General features: G+C 43.6%; 1 protein-coding gene across 2 annotated transcripts in view; it reads right to left on the reverse strand.

Moving 5' to 3' along the window:
* Positions 1-14,074, reverse strand: part of LOC130127011 (thyroid hormone receptor alpha) — a 53,303-nt gene extending 39,229 nt beyond the window's left edge. Inside the window, exon 1 of one of the 2 annotated variants that reach the window (XM_056296557.1) lies at positions 14,010-14,074. In XM_056296557.1, the coding sequence (XP_056152532.1) occupies positions 14,010-14,065 (56 nt within the window). In that variant the 5' untranslated portion in view covers positions 14,066-14,074. The remainder of the gene's footprint in view (positions 1-14,009) is intronic. The other variant, XM_056296556.1, reaches the window with a different exon arrangement.
* Positions 14,075-15,318: the final 1,244 nt, after the last annotated feature.

Genomic DNA, 15,318 nt, shown 5'->3' on the forward strand with positions numbered 1-15,318 from the left:
ACCCTCCCTCAACATCACTGGTACTGCCTTCTCCCGGCTAAATTATTATCTCACAAACAAACAAGAGTTCATCAGCATCAACAACTGCACTCTCTTCACTGTGCCTCTGTCCCGAGGCGCCCCCCAGGGTTTGGTGCTTGGTCCTCTCCTGTTCATCCTTTACTTGCTCCCCCTTTGGTAACATCATATGTTGTCATGGTCTCCATTTCCACTGCTATGCCGATGACATCCAGCTCTACATCTCCACTAAATCCATCACCACTGCAACACACTCCACTCTGACCAACTGCCTCACTGACATTAAATCATGGATGCAAGTCAACTTCTTCAAACTAAATTGTGATAAATTTGACGTGATCTTCATCAGTCGCAAATCACTTACCAAAACCACCCACAATTTCTGCCACACCATTGATAACTCCACTCTGTCTCCCTCCCCACACATCTGCAACCTCAGAATCATTTTCGACGGCAAACTCCCCTTTGAACACCACATGAATCAAATCACCAGAACTGCTTTTTTTGTGGATTTTCCCCCCTTTTTCTTCCCAATCGTACCTGGACAATTACCCCACTCTTCCAAGCCATCTCGGTTGCTGCTCCACCCCATCTACCAATCTGGGGAGGGCTGCAGACTAGCACATGCTTCCTCTAATACATGTGGAGTCGCCAGCCGCTTCTTTTCACCTGACAGTGAGGAGTTTCACCTCGGGGAAGTAGTACATGGGAGGATCACTCTATTCCTCCAGTTCCCCTGAACAGGCACCCCAGCTGACCAGAGGAGGCACTAGTACAGGACACATACCCACATCCGGCTTGCCAGCCGCAGACACAGCCAATTGTGTCTGTAGGGATGCCTGACCAAGCTGGAGGTAACACAGGGATTCGAACCACCGATGCCCGTGTTGGCAAACAACAGAACAGACTGCTCCGTGACCTGGACGCCCCCAGAATTGCCTTTTACCTAAAGAAAAACATACCTTGTCTCCACCTATCAATCTCCTTCTCTGCTGCCGAAACTTTGATCCATGTCTTCATCACATCCAAAACTGACTACTTCAACAGCATTCTCTACAGCTCATCATCCAAAGTCCTAAACAAACTCCAGTACATCCAGAACTCTGCTGCTTACCTGCTCCTGTGACCACATCACACCTGTCCTCCAGAACCTCCATGGCTCCCTGTCTCGCAACAGATCTAATTCAAAGTCCTTCTCCTTACTCCAAAGCCCTCCATAACCAAGCCTCTTACATCACTGACCTGCTCTACTACCATACTCCTCCCCACAGCCTCCGCTCCTCCAATGCTAACCTCCTGTCTCCACCACACAGGACCAAGCACCAGACCTGTGGCGACAGAGCCTTCTACATAGCTGCTCCCTCCCTCTGGAACTTCCTCCCCAAACACATCAGAGACTGCACCAATCTGTCCATGCTCAAATCATTAATCAAAACTCACCTTTTCAGAATTGCTTTTAATGTGTGATTTATGTTGTGTGTTTAATGTTTTTTGTGTGTTACTTTTATGTTCATTTTAACTTATGTAAAGTGTCTTTGAGTACTCTTAAAAGCACTCTATAAATAAAGTGTATTATTATTACTATCATCTAACACTATAGGCCAAACCTCCACATGCAGCCTCTAGGTCCATCTTATTTAAAGTGGACTTTCAATATACATATCTACAAAACATTTTAGACTGAATCACTAGGCCTTGTGTTGGTGAAATGCAACCCAGTAAGGAATACTGTAGTAATTTCAGCAGCAGGTGTACCTGTTGCTGCAGCATCATTATTTGCAAAATGGAATTTCAAACAAGAGGGCTCAGGAGGTTGTAGTGAACAATGGTTCCGGCTTGCACTTGGTGTGCTGGTTTTTGGTGCTCTTGAATGTGACTCTCAGGGGCCTCAGTGGTAAAGACTTATTTTTAGATCACGTCACAAGTGCCTCATAACACTGAAGTGGTTGCAAAACAAACCGTAGAAATGAACAAGATTGAAGGGAAACCTCTTGTGTTGCGCTAATGAGGCTCCAGAACATAAAATGAAATGCAATTAGCTTAATTTTTACCACTTCCTATTTGAAAAAAAAAAATCTTAGCGGAGCCTATTAGTGTTAAACAATCTTTAACATTTAGGCCTTCAGATGAAGCATAATGCAATTGTTCTTGTCTTGTACATCATGTTCTTATGGCCTTCGTAATGGCTTAGCTGTACTTTTCTTCCCAAAACATAAACTTTCAATGAAATCATGCCATAATTTTAGGCATCCATACCAACTGTAAGTCTTTAATTTTCTATTTGTATAAATGCATGGCTTCACCAATACATTCTGATATATCTCCAACCATAGAGGTCTGGCCATTTAGTAGGGTCATCGACAGCCTGATAGCACGGCAATGAGAGTGTCTCAGGAAAATGGAATCCATTCGTAAGGGTTTGTTCACTGGAAGAACTTGTCTTGTATTCAGCTGTTCAATTTTATGATAATCAGAGAAGTTTTTCTCGTCTGCCATTCAACGAGCTCCAAAAGTATAATTCAAAGTCAAATTTACTTGTATAACCCTATATCACAGTTTCATTTCAGAGGGCTTTACAATCACTTTACATTATCCAACAGATCAAGCAGAATAAATGGCAAGTTACAGCACCCCCTATCCTAAGACTCCTGGTTCAGATAAGGAAAAACTCCGCAGAAAACCTCCTAAAAAGCAATTTTCTACAAACATGGATTTCCATAAACAATTAACTTTAGTTACACTATTTATTTATTTCCCACCATGTATAAAACTATTTACGCTGACATCTGAACTAAAATATAAATGCAAAACTTTTGTTTTTGCTCCAATTTTTCATGAGCTGAAATCAAAGATGTAAGACTTTTTCTGTGTACACAAAAGGCCTATTTCTCTCAAATTTTGTTCACAAATTTGTTTAAAGCTGTGTTAGTGAGCACTTCTTTGCCGAGATAATCCATCCACCTGGCAGGTGTGGCATATCAAGATGCTGATTAGACCGCATGATTATTGCACAGGTGTGCCTTAGGCTGCTCACAATATAAGGCCACTCTAAATGTGCAGTTTTATCTGGAAAAGAGACATTTATTTGGTACTGAACTATGGATTTCACAGATATGCAGGGGGTCAGAAAACCAGTCAGTATCTGGTGTGACCACCATTTGCCTCACGCAGTGCAACACATGTCCTTCATATAGAGCTGATGAGGTTGTTGATTGTGGCCTGTGGAATGTTGGTCCACTCCTCTTCCGTGGCTATGCGAAGTTGCTGGATATTGGCAGGAACTGGAACACGCTGTTGTATACGCCGATCCAGAGCATCACAAACATGCTCAACGGGTGACATGTCCGGTGAATATGCAGGCCACGCAAGAACTGGGATGTTTTCAGCTTCCAGGAATTGTGTACAGATCCTTGCAATATGGGGCCATGCATTATCATACTGCAACATGAGGTGATGGTGGTGGATGAATGGCACAACAATGGGCCTCGGGATCTCATCACGGAATCTCTGTGCATTCAAAATGCCATCAATAAAATGCACCTGTGTTCACTGTCCATAGCATATGCCTGCCCATACCATAACCCCACCGCCACCATGGGCCACTCTATTCACAATGTTGACATCAGCAAACTGCTCACCCACATGATGCCATACACACTGTCTGCCATCTGCTTGGTACTGTGAAAACTGGGATTCATCCATGAAGAGAACACTTCTCCAGAGTGCCAAACATCATCGAAGGTGAGCATTTGCCCACTCAAGTCGGTTACGACGGCGAACTGCAGTCAGATCAAGACCCCGGTGAGGATGACGAGCATGCAGATGAGCTTCCCTGAGACGGTTTCTGACAGTCTGTGCAGAAATTCTTTGGTTATGCGAACCAACTGTTGCATCAGCTGTCCGGGTGGCTGGTCTCAGACGATCTTGCAGGTGAAGATGATGGATGTGGAGGTCCTGGGCTGGCATGGTTACACGTGGTCTGCGGTTGTGAGGCCAGTTGGATGTACTGCCAAATTCTCGGAAACGACTTTGGAGACGGCTTATGGGAGAGAAATGAACATTCAATTCACGGGCAACAGCTCTGGTGGACATTCCTGCAGTCAGCATGCCAATTGCACGCTCCCTCAGAACTTGCGACATCTGTGGCATTGTGCTGTGTGATAAAACTGCACATTTTAGAGTGGCCTTTTATTGTGACCAGCCTAAGGTACACCTGTGCAATAATCATGCGGTCTAATCAGCATCTTGATATGCCACACCTGTCAGGTGGATGGATTATCTCGGCAAAGGAGAAGTGCTCACTGACACAGATTTAAACAAATTTGTGAACAAAATTTGAGAGAAATAGGCCTTTTGTGTACACAGAAAAAGTCTTGGATCTCAACTCATGAAAAATTGGAGCAAAAACAAAAGTTGCGTTTATATTTTGGTTCAGTGTATAATGGACTGTATGTTCACAGAACCACAACATCATTTGATATCATCTAAGAGATCAAGGTCAAAAAATGCATGTGATTCAGGCTGGTGTGGTTTTGTTCACTGAGAACTTAGGCTATCCTTTTTCCTTTTGAAAAGTCATCTGCTCTGATTTTGTGCCGTCAATCATTTTGTGAGAGTAGTCACTTTTTTTTTTTCCCACACAGCAAAGATTTCATGTTGTGGTGAAAGCCTTCCATTGCATCAGGGTTTCAAACGTGCTACTGAGGTGTTCATAGGTCGCTAGGGAGACGAAAAAAAAAACGTGGGAAAAATTGATTGATATTCAAAGGAGAAAAAATAAATTCAGGTCACGGCTGAGACATCTGCACTACACTCACCCTGGTCCACTGGGATGCAAAGCCATGAGAGCATAAAAGAACAATGAGATAAAAACATGCTGTAACAAAGAATAAAAGATCACTGCCAGTGACACCATCAACCTCCTCAACTTCATGTGAAGCTCATCATTCCTTGCACACAGGACACCAGTCGATCACACTAAGTCGCCCCTTCCCCGGATTCAGGGTGTGCTTATCAATGCATCGGCTAAATAGTTGGTAGAAATGATAATTGAACGATAATGATAATCGAATAGTTTTAAAAATTATGTTGAAATATTAGGGCGGCATGGTGTTGCAGTGGTTAGCGCAGTCGCCTCACAGCAGGAAGGTCCTGGGTTCGAGCCCCTGGGTAGTCCAACCTTGGGGGTAGTCCAACCTTGGGGGTCGTCCCAGGTTGTCCTCTGTGTTGACTTTGCATGTTCTCCCCGTGTCTGTGTGGGGTTCCTCCGGGTGCTCCGGTTTCCTCCCACAGTCCAAAGACATGTAGGTCAGGTGAATCCGCCATACTAAATTGTCCCTGAGGTGTGAATGTGTCGGCCCTGAGATGGACTGGCGAACTGTCCGAGGTGTTTCCCCGCCTGCCGCCCAATGACTGCTGGGGTAGGCTCCAGCATCCCCACGACCCTGCGCAGGATAAGCGGTTTGGATAATGGATGGAAAAGTCCTGCCTGTAGGCAGCATTGGAGCAGGGCTGCTTAAAGGTGCCTGTTTTCCTATGCAGGAACCAGCTGCTGCTTCCATTTCACCAAGCAATGTCATAATTTTGACGCAAGGGCTCGTCTGAAAAACCTCGGGGCTGTTGAGAATGTTGCTGAGTCTGATCGGGGGACTTATCATGTGCCAAAACGAGGGCACTAGGGAAGTATACAGGGCTTCGGTGGACGGTATTGATCAGCACAAGTGCAGCGTAATGAATACACAAACAGGTGTAAAATCCACAAACAAAAAAAGCACACACACACACATGCGCGTGCACATGCAATAATACCCTTGGCTGTGAACAGATGCAGCATTTTCAGCATTCAAATCACACAAATCAGCCACAAGAGGCCACTCCTTGACACAGAGAAACAGTTAGCACCTGCAAACAACAGCAGCCTTCATATTGTTCCCTGATACCAACAAATAAGAGCACCGTTCTTACTGGCCTGCAGCAAGTTGTTTTCAGTACAACGGACCCGATCAAACACCTTGAAATAAGGGAGTAAAGAAATGAGAGCGATTACACACACACACACACACACACACACACACACACACACACACACACACACACACACACACACACACACACACACACAACATATACTAATATCCTCTATGTTGCAGTGTGTTCATCAGCTTTTCAATCATTTAAAGCCAATCAAATCACATTCACAGTACTAGTAGACAAACAGTCACAATTTACCTGACTCTTCCCTTCCAGTAAACAATGTATATCTGACCACAGAGTGTGCAAAAAATCCCAGCAGGAGGTTATAGAGCTAACGCCTATAGCCTGGCCCCCTGACAGGATATCCTCAAGTAAAAAGGGCAAGGAAAAGCAATATGGGCCCAAACGTTGTTTACCCCCACAGAGACCTCAGTCATGCTGTCCACATAGCAAAGCTCAGGAGGACAGAGAATCTGATTAAAATGGAGACACCGAGACTGCCGGCGAGTAAGAGAAAATCAGCAGTAAAGAAAATACAGGGGAGGCCGGGAAGGATGTTTATGTCTTGGGTAGAAAGGCAACAGGGCCATTGTGTGTTTGAGGACATGGATCTGTGCTAGGCCCGTGGATTTGATTTTCTCATGGAACAGGGCGTGTTGACAAGTTGCACTTTATTACACGACACATCGGTTCCTACGCGTTATCGCAAGGCTGCATTATCGTGCGGGCCCGCGTGCCGCCAATGGCGTGACAGCGAACCGTCTCTCTTGCCGAGTCGGTCCGAGAGTCGGGCTTAAGAAATATATCTCTCCATGACAGCAGGAAGCGATGCTGCCATCGATCTCACCTGTTACAGCCGGGCAAAGCGGCTTATCTATGTGTTGAATGTGGGATTGAAATGAGCACAGCATACCTCTTCTCACAATGAAATGATGGGGGGGGGGGGGGGGTGGAGCACGAGGGAAGCTGCACACTACGGCTCGGTTTCTCTCACTGAATACGAGATTCACCATGCCCATTTTCTCCGCCTTATCAACGAGTGCATGTGATTTGATAAGGAATTTAACGATCAAAAACCGTTTGCGGTAATTAAGTTCGCAGTTACAGATATCAACAGGATTGTTGCCGGGAGAGATCTTGGCAAACCTCTGCATGAATAAATGAACCACCTCTCTGGCCTGTTTGACTGGAATCTCTCAGCCGTCGGCATAGGAGGAAAGTCGAGCCTTTCCGATAGCCCTTCAGAAACACAGAGAGCGGGACTGCCCTGCATTTATCAAACCACCCGCCGCCGTGATGCAAACATTTACTATTGTGAATGCAATACAGCGCAAAAAGCCTTACATCAGCCGTAGTGATGCAAATGGAGGGGTGATGCAAACATAACCCCCCCCCCAAAAAAGAATACCCAGAGGGACCTATCCATCCTTTAAAAGCTCTCAATAAACAAATAACATGACATATGTACAGTGTACAACAGATAACACTGATGACGTTTGATAGGCAAAAGATACAAAACAAGCACCACACAGGGCTCAAGAGAAACAGAAGACTAACGAGAATGATGTTAAATGATCCTACATCCCAGTGTCCTTGGAGCTCAGAAGTATGCATCATGTTGGATTTAGGAAACGACTGACACCAAAATGAATATTTTAACAACTATAACACTATTTTATATTCACTATTTTTGGCCCTGTGATGGCCAGCATCTCCGCGACCCTGAGAGCAGGATAAGAGGTTTGGATAATGGATGTGTGGAAATTTAGACTCTTTCTCTGCACTGGAGAACGCTAGTGTGTTTCTAGGACAGAACAATGAACTCTGTGAAGGAAATGATGCAACAAACACACGTCATAAATAGTGACATGACGCGCACGATCACACGCAAATTACAAGCGGACATTTTGACCGCTCATGGTCGTTTTGGGTAACTTTTTTTTATGCAATGCATCTAAAACTAAATTTAATGCAAATATATGCAATTTTAGGACCAGTCAGGGAGCGGCGGGTCTGTATCTTTTTTTTCTTTCTTTCACAAAGTTATTAAACTTTGAAAATCCAGAACGGTCATAATGACCATCTTGGTCGTTCTAGTGTTAAGCGTGCACTCCTGCTCATCTTGGTGTGCTGTAGCAGGACTTCAAGTTTAGCTTTCTGCTTTTTTCTTTTTTTGTTGTTGCCTCAAGTGGAGACGAGAATACATGAAAACACAAGGCTGGCCGACGCAATAGGCACACAATCGGTGTGAGGTGTTGATGCAGGGTCTGAGCTAAGCAACATACAACAGAAAGCTATCCTCAACATCATCGCCGTCATCATCATGGTTACAAGTAACACACTCGTGCAAATATTTTCTTGATGGAGACAAGAGTTTTGAATGAACATTGGGAAAACATGGTATCCGCCCTTTAAGTAAATCCAGGCTCGATCGTCTACCAAGTCTATGTGCCGAACGTAATAGCTGGTGTCGAGGAATGATGAGACGCTGATGAGATAAGGAAATGTGGCACATTGATTAAAAAGGATGAAAATGATCTTCTCACTGGGTTCTCTTCACCGCCTGCAAACAAATAACTGTGGTATCAGTTCAAAGAGGAAAAAAAACAGGCTGAGGGGGGTTAATTAAATCCACTTTCCTGTCAAAGCGACCAATCGCAACCATCGTGATTACTAACCAGGCCAATCGGAGTCAGGAGGATTTAATTTCTCACACCTTTAATTATCCCTGAAGTGCACAGGGGCTTAATTTAGCCGGCACTCGACATAAAAAACACACGTGGCTACATGTGTGCATCACATGCACATGTGCACTACCAGTACAGCTAAATGCATGGCAGTAGTCGCCTTCACAAGACGCACGCGCGCGCACACACACACACACACACACACACATTGGGGGAGAGAGAGAGAGAGAGAGAGAGACAAATAGAGAGAGGGAGAGAGAGAGAGACAAATAGAGAGCGGGAGAGAGAGAGAGAGAGAGAGACAAATAGAGAGAGGGAGAGAGAGAGAGAGAGAGAGAGAGAGATATCAAGACAGGAATACATACCAATACACCCTAGAGCAGTAGTCGGTCACACAAAGCCATGTAAAGTGAACCGCACACGCCCATGCATCCACTCACACATCTAGACCCATTCTTTGGGTCCGTGCCTCAGGTTCCAGAGTTGTTAATCCACTGACAGGTGTACATGTTAGCCGAGGCATCTAACCAGGCTCAAATGGCTCAGTCCTGTTTACACCGCTGATAATAAAGCGCGTGGGGCAGATAGAAGGGGAATTTGATGCTGCATTCCAGCAACCCTTTCCATGGGGCCAGTGGATCATGGTCTCACACACACACACACACACACACACACACACGCGCGCGCACACGCACGGACACACACACATTCTTACTGAAGACATCAGAGCATGAGCACACACTTAAGAATACCTAAATGAGGCATGAATAAGCTGTTTGTGCGGGGAAACCTTTTTTAATGGCGTTACACTTCAACTAAAGAAGTGCTGTGACGAGAGGGAAAAATGCCAGAGCTGCGTGGTTTCCACCTTAAACTCATAATGCTGCAGACACATTTTTGGGTCACATCTATACTTGAGTAATCAAACTTTTGGAGGGTTTTACCCTTATTTCGCTTCACTTTCTAAACAAACTGTCAACATTACACACTAATACAAGCTTCCTTAACACATTGGTTATTCTCTACAATATGTGTTTGTGTTTACAAAATTGGTAGCATCGGGGAAAGACACCATGTGATTAGTTCAATTAAATCAATGAATTCGATTAACAAGCAGCTGTCTAACCAGGCAGTTGTTTGGGCGAATTAAGGGATGTTTGGAGTTTATTAGCTGATTTAGTTAAACAAAACAGCACACATAACGGGACTAACTGTCTTAGATTCACACAATCCCTACTTCAAAGCCGGGGCTTGAGCTTCCTTTATTGTATTTTATGAAGAAAGATGCACAACGGACAGACAGCTGACTGAGCAGAGTTCCTCCAAGTACACGCCAGACGTGTATGAGGATTACGGAGACAACAGCACTATCACGATGACTCTGTGTGTGTGTGTGTGTGTGTGTGTGTGTGTGTGTGTGTGTGTGTGTGTGTGTGTGTGTGTGTGTGTACAATAATGAATACTTTGTGCTTGTACTGCTTGAGCTATTTGCAGAAATCATGTGCTATGTAATGCTTTCATTGTCAATAGTGGTTAAGTGTGTGTATGGAAGTAAGTTACACTGCAGATCCTCACATCTACAGAGATAGAGTCCCATTCCCCATAACACAGTTAACTTCATATCCATCTATCTATCTATCTATCTATCTATCTATCTATCTATCTATCTATCTATCTATCTATCTATCTATCTATCTATCTATCTATCTATCCATCCATCCATCCATCCATCCATATTTCCTGGACTATAAGTCGCACTCAGCAAAAAACACACTGTTGCGAGGGAAGAAAAAAAAAAAGTCGCTTCCGCGTATAAGTCGCATTTATATGGCGCTACCGCACTTTCAATTGAGTCACAAGATTAAACAGTGCCATTTAGTGGCCTTAGTTAAATTGCAGTATATTCGTCCAACAACATTACATTAATAATAATAAATCAATCTTATATAGCGCTTTTCTAACACTCAAAGTCGCATTGTATAAATTGCTTTGGAATATAAGTCGCAGGACCAGCCAGATGAGTACAAAAAAATAGCGACTTATAGACCAGGAAAGTATCTATCTATCTATCTATCTATCTATCTATCTATCTATCTATCTATCTATCTATCTATCTATCTATCTATCTATCTATCTATCTATCTATCTATCATATTTCCCGGACTACAAGTCACACCCGAGCATAAGTCGCACTCAGCAAAAAATGCGTTGAGGAGAAAAACACAAAAAAACAAAACATATTATCTGTTACTTTGGTGTATAAGTCGCATTTATATGGTGGGTACAGTATTTTTAATTGAGTCACAAGGTTAAACAGTGCCATCTAGTGGCCTTAGTTGAAATGTAGCGTATTTGTCCGACAAAATTACATTGTATAAGTCGCTTTGGAATCTAGGTCGCAGGACCAGCCAGATGAGTAAAAAAAAATAGCTACCTGTAGTCTGGGGGATTATCTATGTATTTATCTATCTATCTACCTGTCAATCTGTCCATCTATCTAGCTATATGCTGCTACTTTTAGGACCACAACAGGCACCTTAACATTTCATCTGTCAAAATTCTCAAACTTATCGGTTGGAGCGTTTTTATTTTACAGATCTTGAGGGATATCCTGCAAGAGTAGATTTCTCCCAAAAATTATTATGCAGTGTTTTGTATAATGTATACTTTATATAATGTATAATTTAGTTAATCCTTTAAACATATTCTTTCGCGATCAATGTCTGTGTGCCTCCTGTTTCAAGGGTCACCACAGGCCGATGGATACAACTGCTCTTTTCCTGGTTGCCTCTCTAGTCTTCTATTGGGAGGTCCACCTACTGTGGCAGTACCATGAGAGGGGCGCCATTTCAATAAAGTTATGTTTACCTTAATTAGAGGGGGCTTAAACAGAACTGTGTTGATATGTGCTCGGGTGGGGCTGGGCGGTCCGCTTCTTAGGATCACTGACACACACACAAAAAAAACAAAACAAAAACAAAACCATACAAAGGTGCATGTGTGTATGTGTGGGTGGCATGTTTGTTTGTCTATGTATAGAGGATGAGGGTGGGTGGGATGACATTATAGACCTACTGGTCTGTGTATTTAACCCCCCTCCCAATAAAAACAACTATACTGTGCAGAAAGAAAGGCAGAAAGAAGAGAGTTTCAGAGAGAAAGGAGGATGGTGTGTGTATGTGTTTTATGTGTGTGTGAGACTTGCTGCACTTGTGGCAATGAGCATTGTCAGCATCCACTCTAGTGAAGTATCGCCAGACTTTTGACCGTTTAGTATTCTCCACCATTGTCACTAAGAGCAGGCTCTGTGTGTGTGTGTGTGTGTGCGCGCGCGTGTCTGAGAGAGAGGACAAGAGCCGGCCCCGTCCCTCGGTTCGCACATATGACGGGCTCCGAGAGAGAGATCTCTCTTCTGGATTGGGAATCGCGAAAATGCATCATAGACAAATAATTTTACTGCAAATTAGAAACTGAGTTGGTGACATAAAAGGTTGAAGATAATGTTTATGTAGCCTATATAAATAGAAATTTAATTTTCTTAATTTCTCCAATACCGATAGCGGAACCATTTTCCAAAGTAACGGGGAGTGCAGTAGAGAGGTGAAAAAGAGAGTGCAGGCAGGTTGGAGTGGGTGGAGAAGAGTGTCAGGAGTGATTTGCGACAGAAGGGTACCAGCAAGAGTTAAAGGGAAAGTTTACAAGATGGTTGTGAGACCAGCTATGTTATATGGTTTGGAGACATTGGCACTGACGAAAAGACAGGAGGCGGAGCTGGAGGTGGCAGAGTTGAAGATGCTAAGATTTTCACTGGGAGTAACGAAGAAGGACAGGATTAGGAACGATTATATTAGAGGGACCGCTCAGGTTGGACGGTTTGGAGACAAAGCAAGAGAGGCAAGATTGAGATGGCTTGGACATGTGTGGAGGAGAGATGCTGAGTATATTGGGAGAAGGATGCTGAATATGGAGCTGCCAGGGAAGAGGAGAAGAGGAAGGCCAAAGAGGAGGTTTATGGATGTGGTGAGGGAAGACATGCAGGTGGCTGGTGTGACAGAGGAAGACGCAGAAGACAGGAAGAAATGGAAACGGATGATCCGCTGTGGCGACCCCTAACGGGAGCAGCCGAAAGTAGTAGTAGTAGACCGATAGCGGAACCATTAACGCCACAGCTTATCAATACTACGGTCTTTAGTAATTTAGCACCGGTGGCCATTTGATACCGGGTTTCGGTACCCATCCCTCGCCTTAGCTAACACTAACCAAGCCAAGGCACTTCAAAAAAGAATACATCTGCTACTTACAATGAGCTATTTATAATGACAGCCTCGCAAAAGGCGGAAAACGGTTTTTAAGGGCAACAAGGAGGATTTGCTTGGCCTAGAATCAACAGCTTGGCATGAAAAGGCAACAGGACAAACAAGAGGGAGAAAACACCACATAAAAGACTTAAGTTAAAAAGATAAAGTGATCAAACTGGGGAAAAAATGCATGCCCATTGAAGCTTCTTCTGCACCCCCCCCCCAAATAAGTCAGCATAACCTCTATGATTAATACTTGTCTTGGCATAAATAATGGTTGCCTAAAAGGGTTAGAGGAGTAGACTCGTGACCAACTGGTGAAACATTCAATTTTCAACTGTTCTTTTGAGCAAGCCTCACACACACACACACACACACACACACACACACACACACACACACACACACACACACACACACACACACACACACACACACACACATTTCTCCAGTGGAGCAATTCAGCAGTCAAGAACAGACAACTGCAGTTGTACCTTGCATTTCCCATGTGTGAATTGGCATAAATAAACAGTGTGTTCAGTCACGCTCCACTAGATGAACATAAGCAACTGAGACTGATGAAAGTAGGTGTGGTAGGATTAGGTAATAATTCAATCGCATTATCTTCTTTCAACAGCATTGTATCTGCATTAAATTTGGATGCCGTTATATCACGAGCCACAAATTTGCTGTTTCAATTAATCTACTACTAATTAATGATAACGAGATAATTAATGATAACAAGAATTTTATTACCTAGAATTTCTCACAAAAAGGTCTGAAACAGGTAAGGGAGTATTTTTGGAAAACTAGTTTTGATGAAGTTATACTTTACATTACCAAACAACTCAATGTGATGAATCTCAGTTGGATTCTTAAACATAGCACTTTTGCATATGTCAGCAGATATCAGGATACATATTGATATCATGTATAATTTATCATAATTCCCTATGATTATTCTAATAATAATAGTAATAATAATTTCCATACTGCCCAGTAATAGCGTGTGGGATTTAATGAAGGAACTCACCGTTTCTCTTCTCCCTCTGATAGGTTAGGGTCCTGCTCCTTGGGCATGTGTTCCATTCACCTTAATTCCATCCAGCAGCCAATCATGCGAGACTGAGGCGGGCCCCACCCTCAGATGCACACTTGTCATTCGCTGATCAGGGGGGTCAGTCAGTGAGACATGACAGGGTCCCGTGCTGGGAGTCTGGGGGTCTCCAGAGGGAGTCACCCCCTGTGAGTTCGGAGGCAGATAAGGACTAAGCTGGGGGCTTGTGACGGGATTGGAAAATTTGAGCTGGTCAGGGGCTGGAGCTGGAGCTGGAACTAGATCTCAGGAATGTGGAGGGGGAGCATGATCCAATCTGGAAAAGGAGCAAAAACAAATTTGACTGTAAACCATACACTCTGTAGTATTTGATTCTTTGCATCTGATTCTTTTCACAGGTTGTTGTTGACATCCCGGGAAGCTCAAGGAATTGCACTGATTTGCCTGCAAAGTCATATTAACTTGTACACTCCTGCTCGACTTCTTCATTCTGTCTCTTGTAGACTGCTATCTATCCCCTCAGCTAAAATGACCAGATCTAGAGCACCTGGCCCCACAATGGTGGAACAAATTCCCAGGCTCAATCAGAGCAACTGACTTGCTTCCTTCCTTCAAGATAGGCTTTAACACTTCCCTCTTCAAGGCCTACCTTAATCCTTAAAGTGGTCTCTGGTGACTCTTCACTATGAATATGAACTGGCACCGGCTGTTACTACTGCGACCGTACTTACTTAACATGCCATTACCATTGGTGTCTACTATTGAACCCTTTCCCACTTGCACTTGACTGCATAATTTGCCTGTTCTCTGATTTATGGCAATGTAAATCTACTTTGTAGTTTGATCCTCTTATTCTCCACCTCTTGATGCTCTCAGGGGCACCTACACTGACTGCACTCGACTTGACATGCACACTTGGTTATGGTACCGTATAGCGCTGTATGATGAGTTAGTCACATTCTGATTTGTCTGCCAATTGCTGACTCTCTTTTAAGTTGTTTTGGATAAAAGATTTGCTAAGCGAGTAAATGTAAATGTAAAAATGGGTCAAACATAGCTTCACCTGAGCTGACATTTGCTATACTGAGGATTCTGAGGCGTCTTGTGAGCACATCTGCCACAGATGTGCTCATAAATTCAGTGTTAAGAGAAAAAAAAAACCCAATCAATTTTAATCTTTGATTGCTTAAGGATTTTTTTCCCAAAATAAATGGTATTTATTGAAACAAATAACACATACAACATATATAGTATATACATACTGGGGGGGGGGTCACAATATATG

This window comes from Lampris incognitus, chromosome 17 (genome assembly GCF_029633865.1).
Source record: "Lampris incognitus isolate fLamInc1 chromosome 17, fLamInc1.hap2, whole genome shotgun sequence".
NCBI classification, from domain to species: domain Eukaryota; kingdom Metazoa; phylum Chordata; class Actinopteri; order Lampriformes; family Lampridae; genus Lampris; species Lampris incognitus.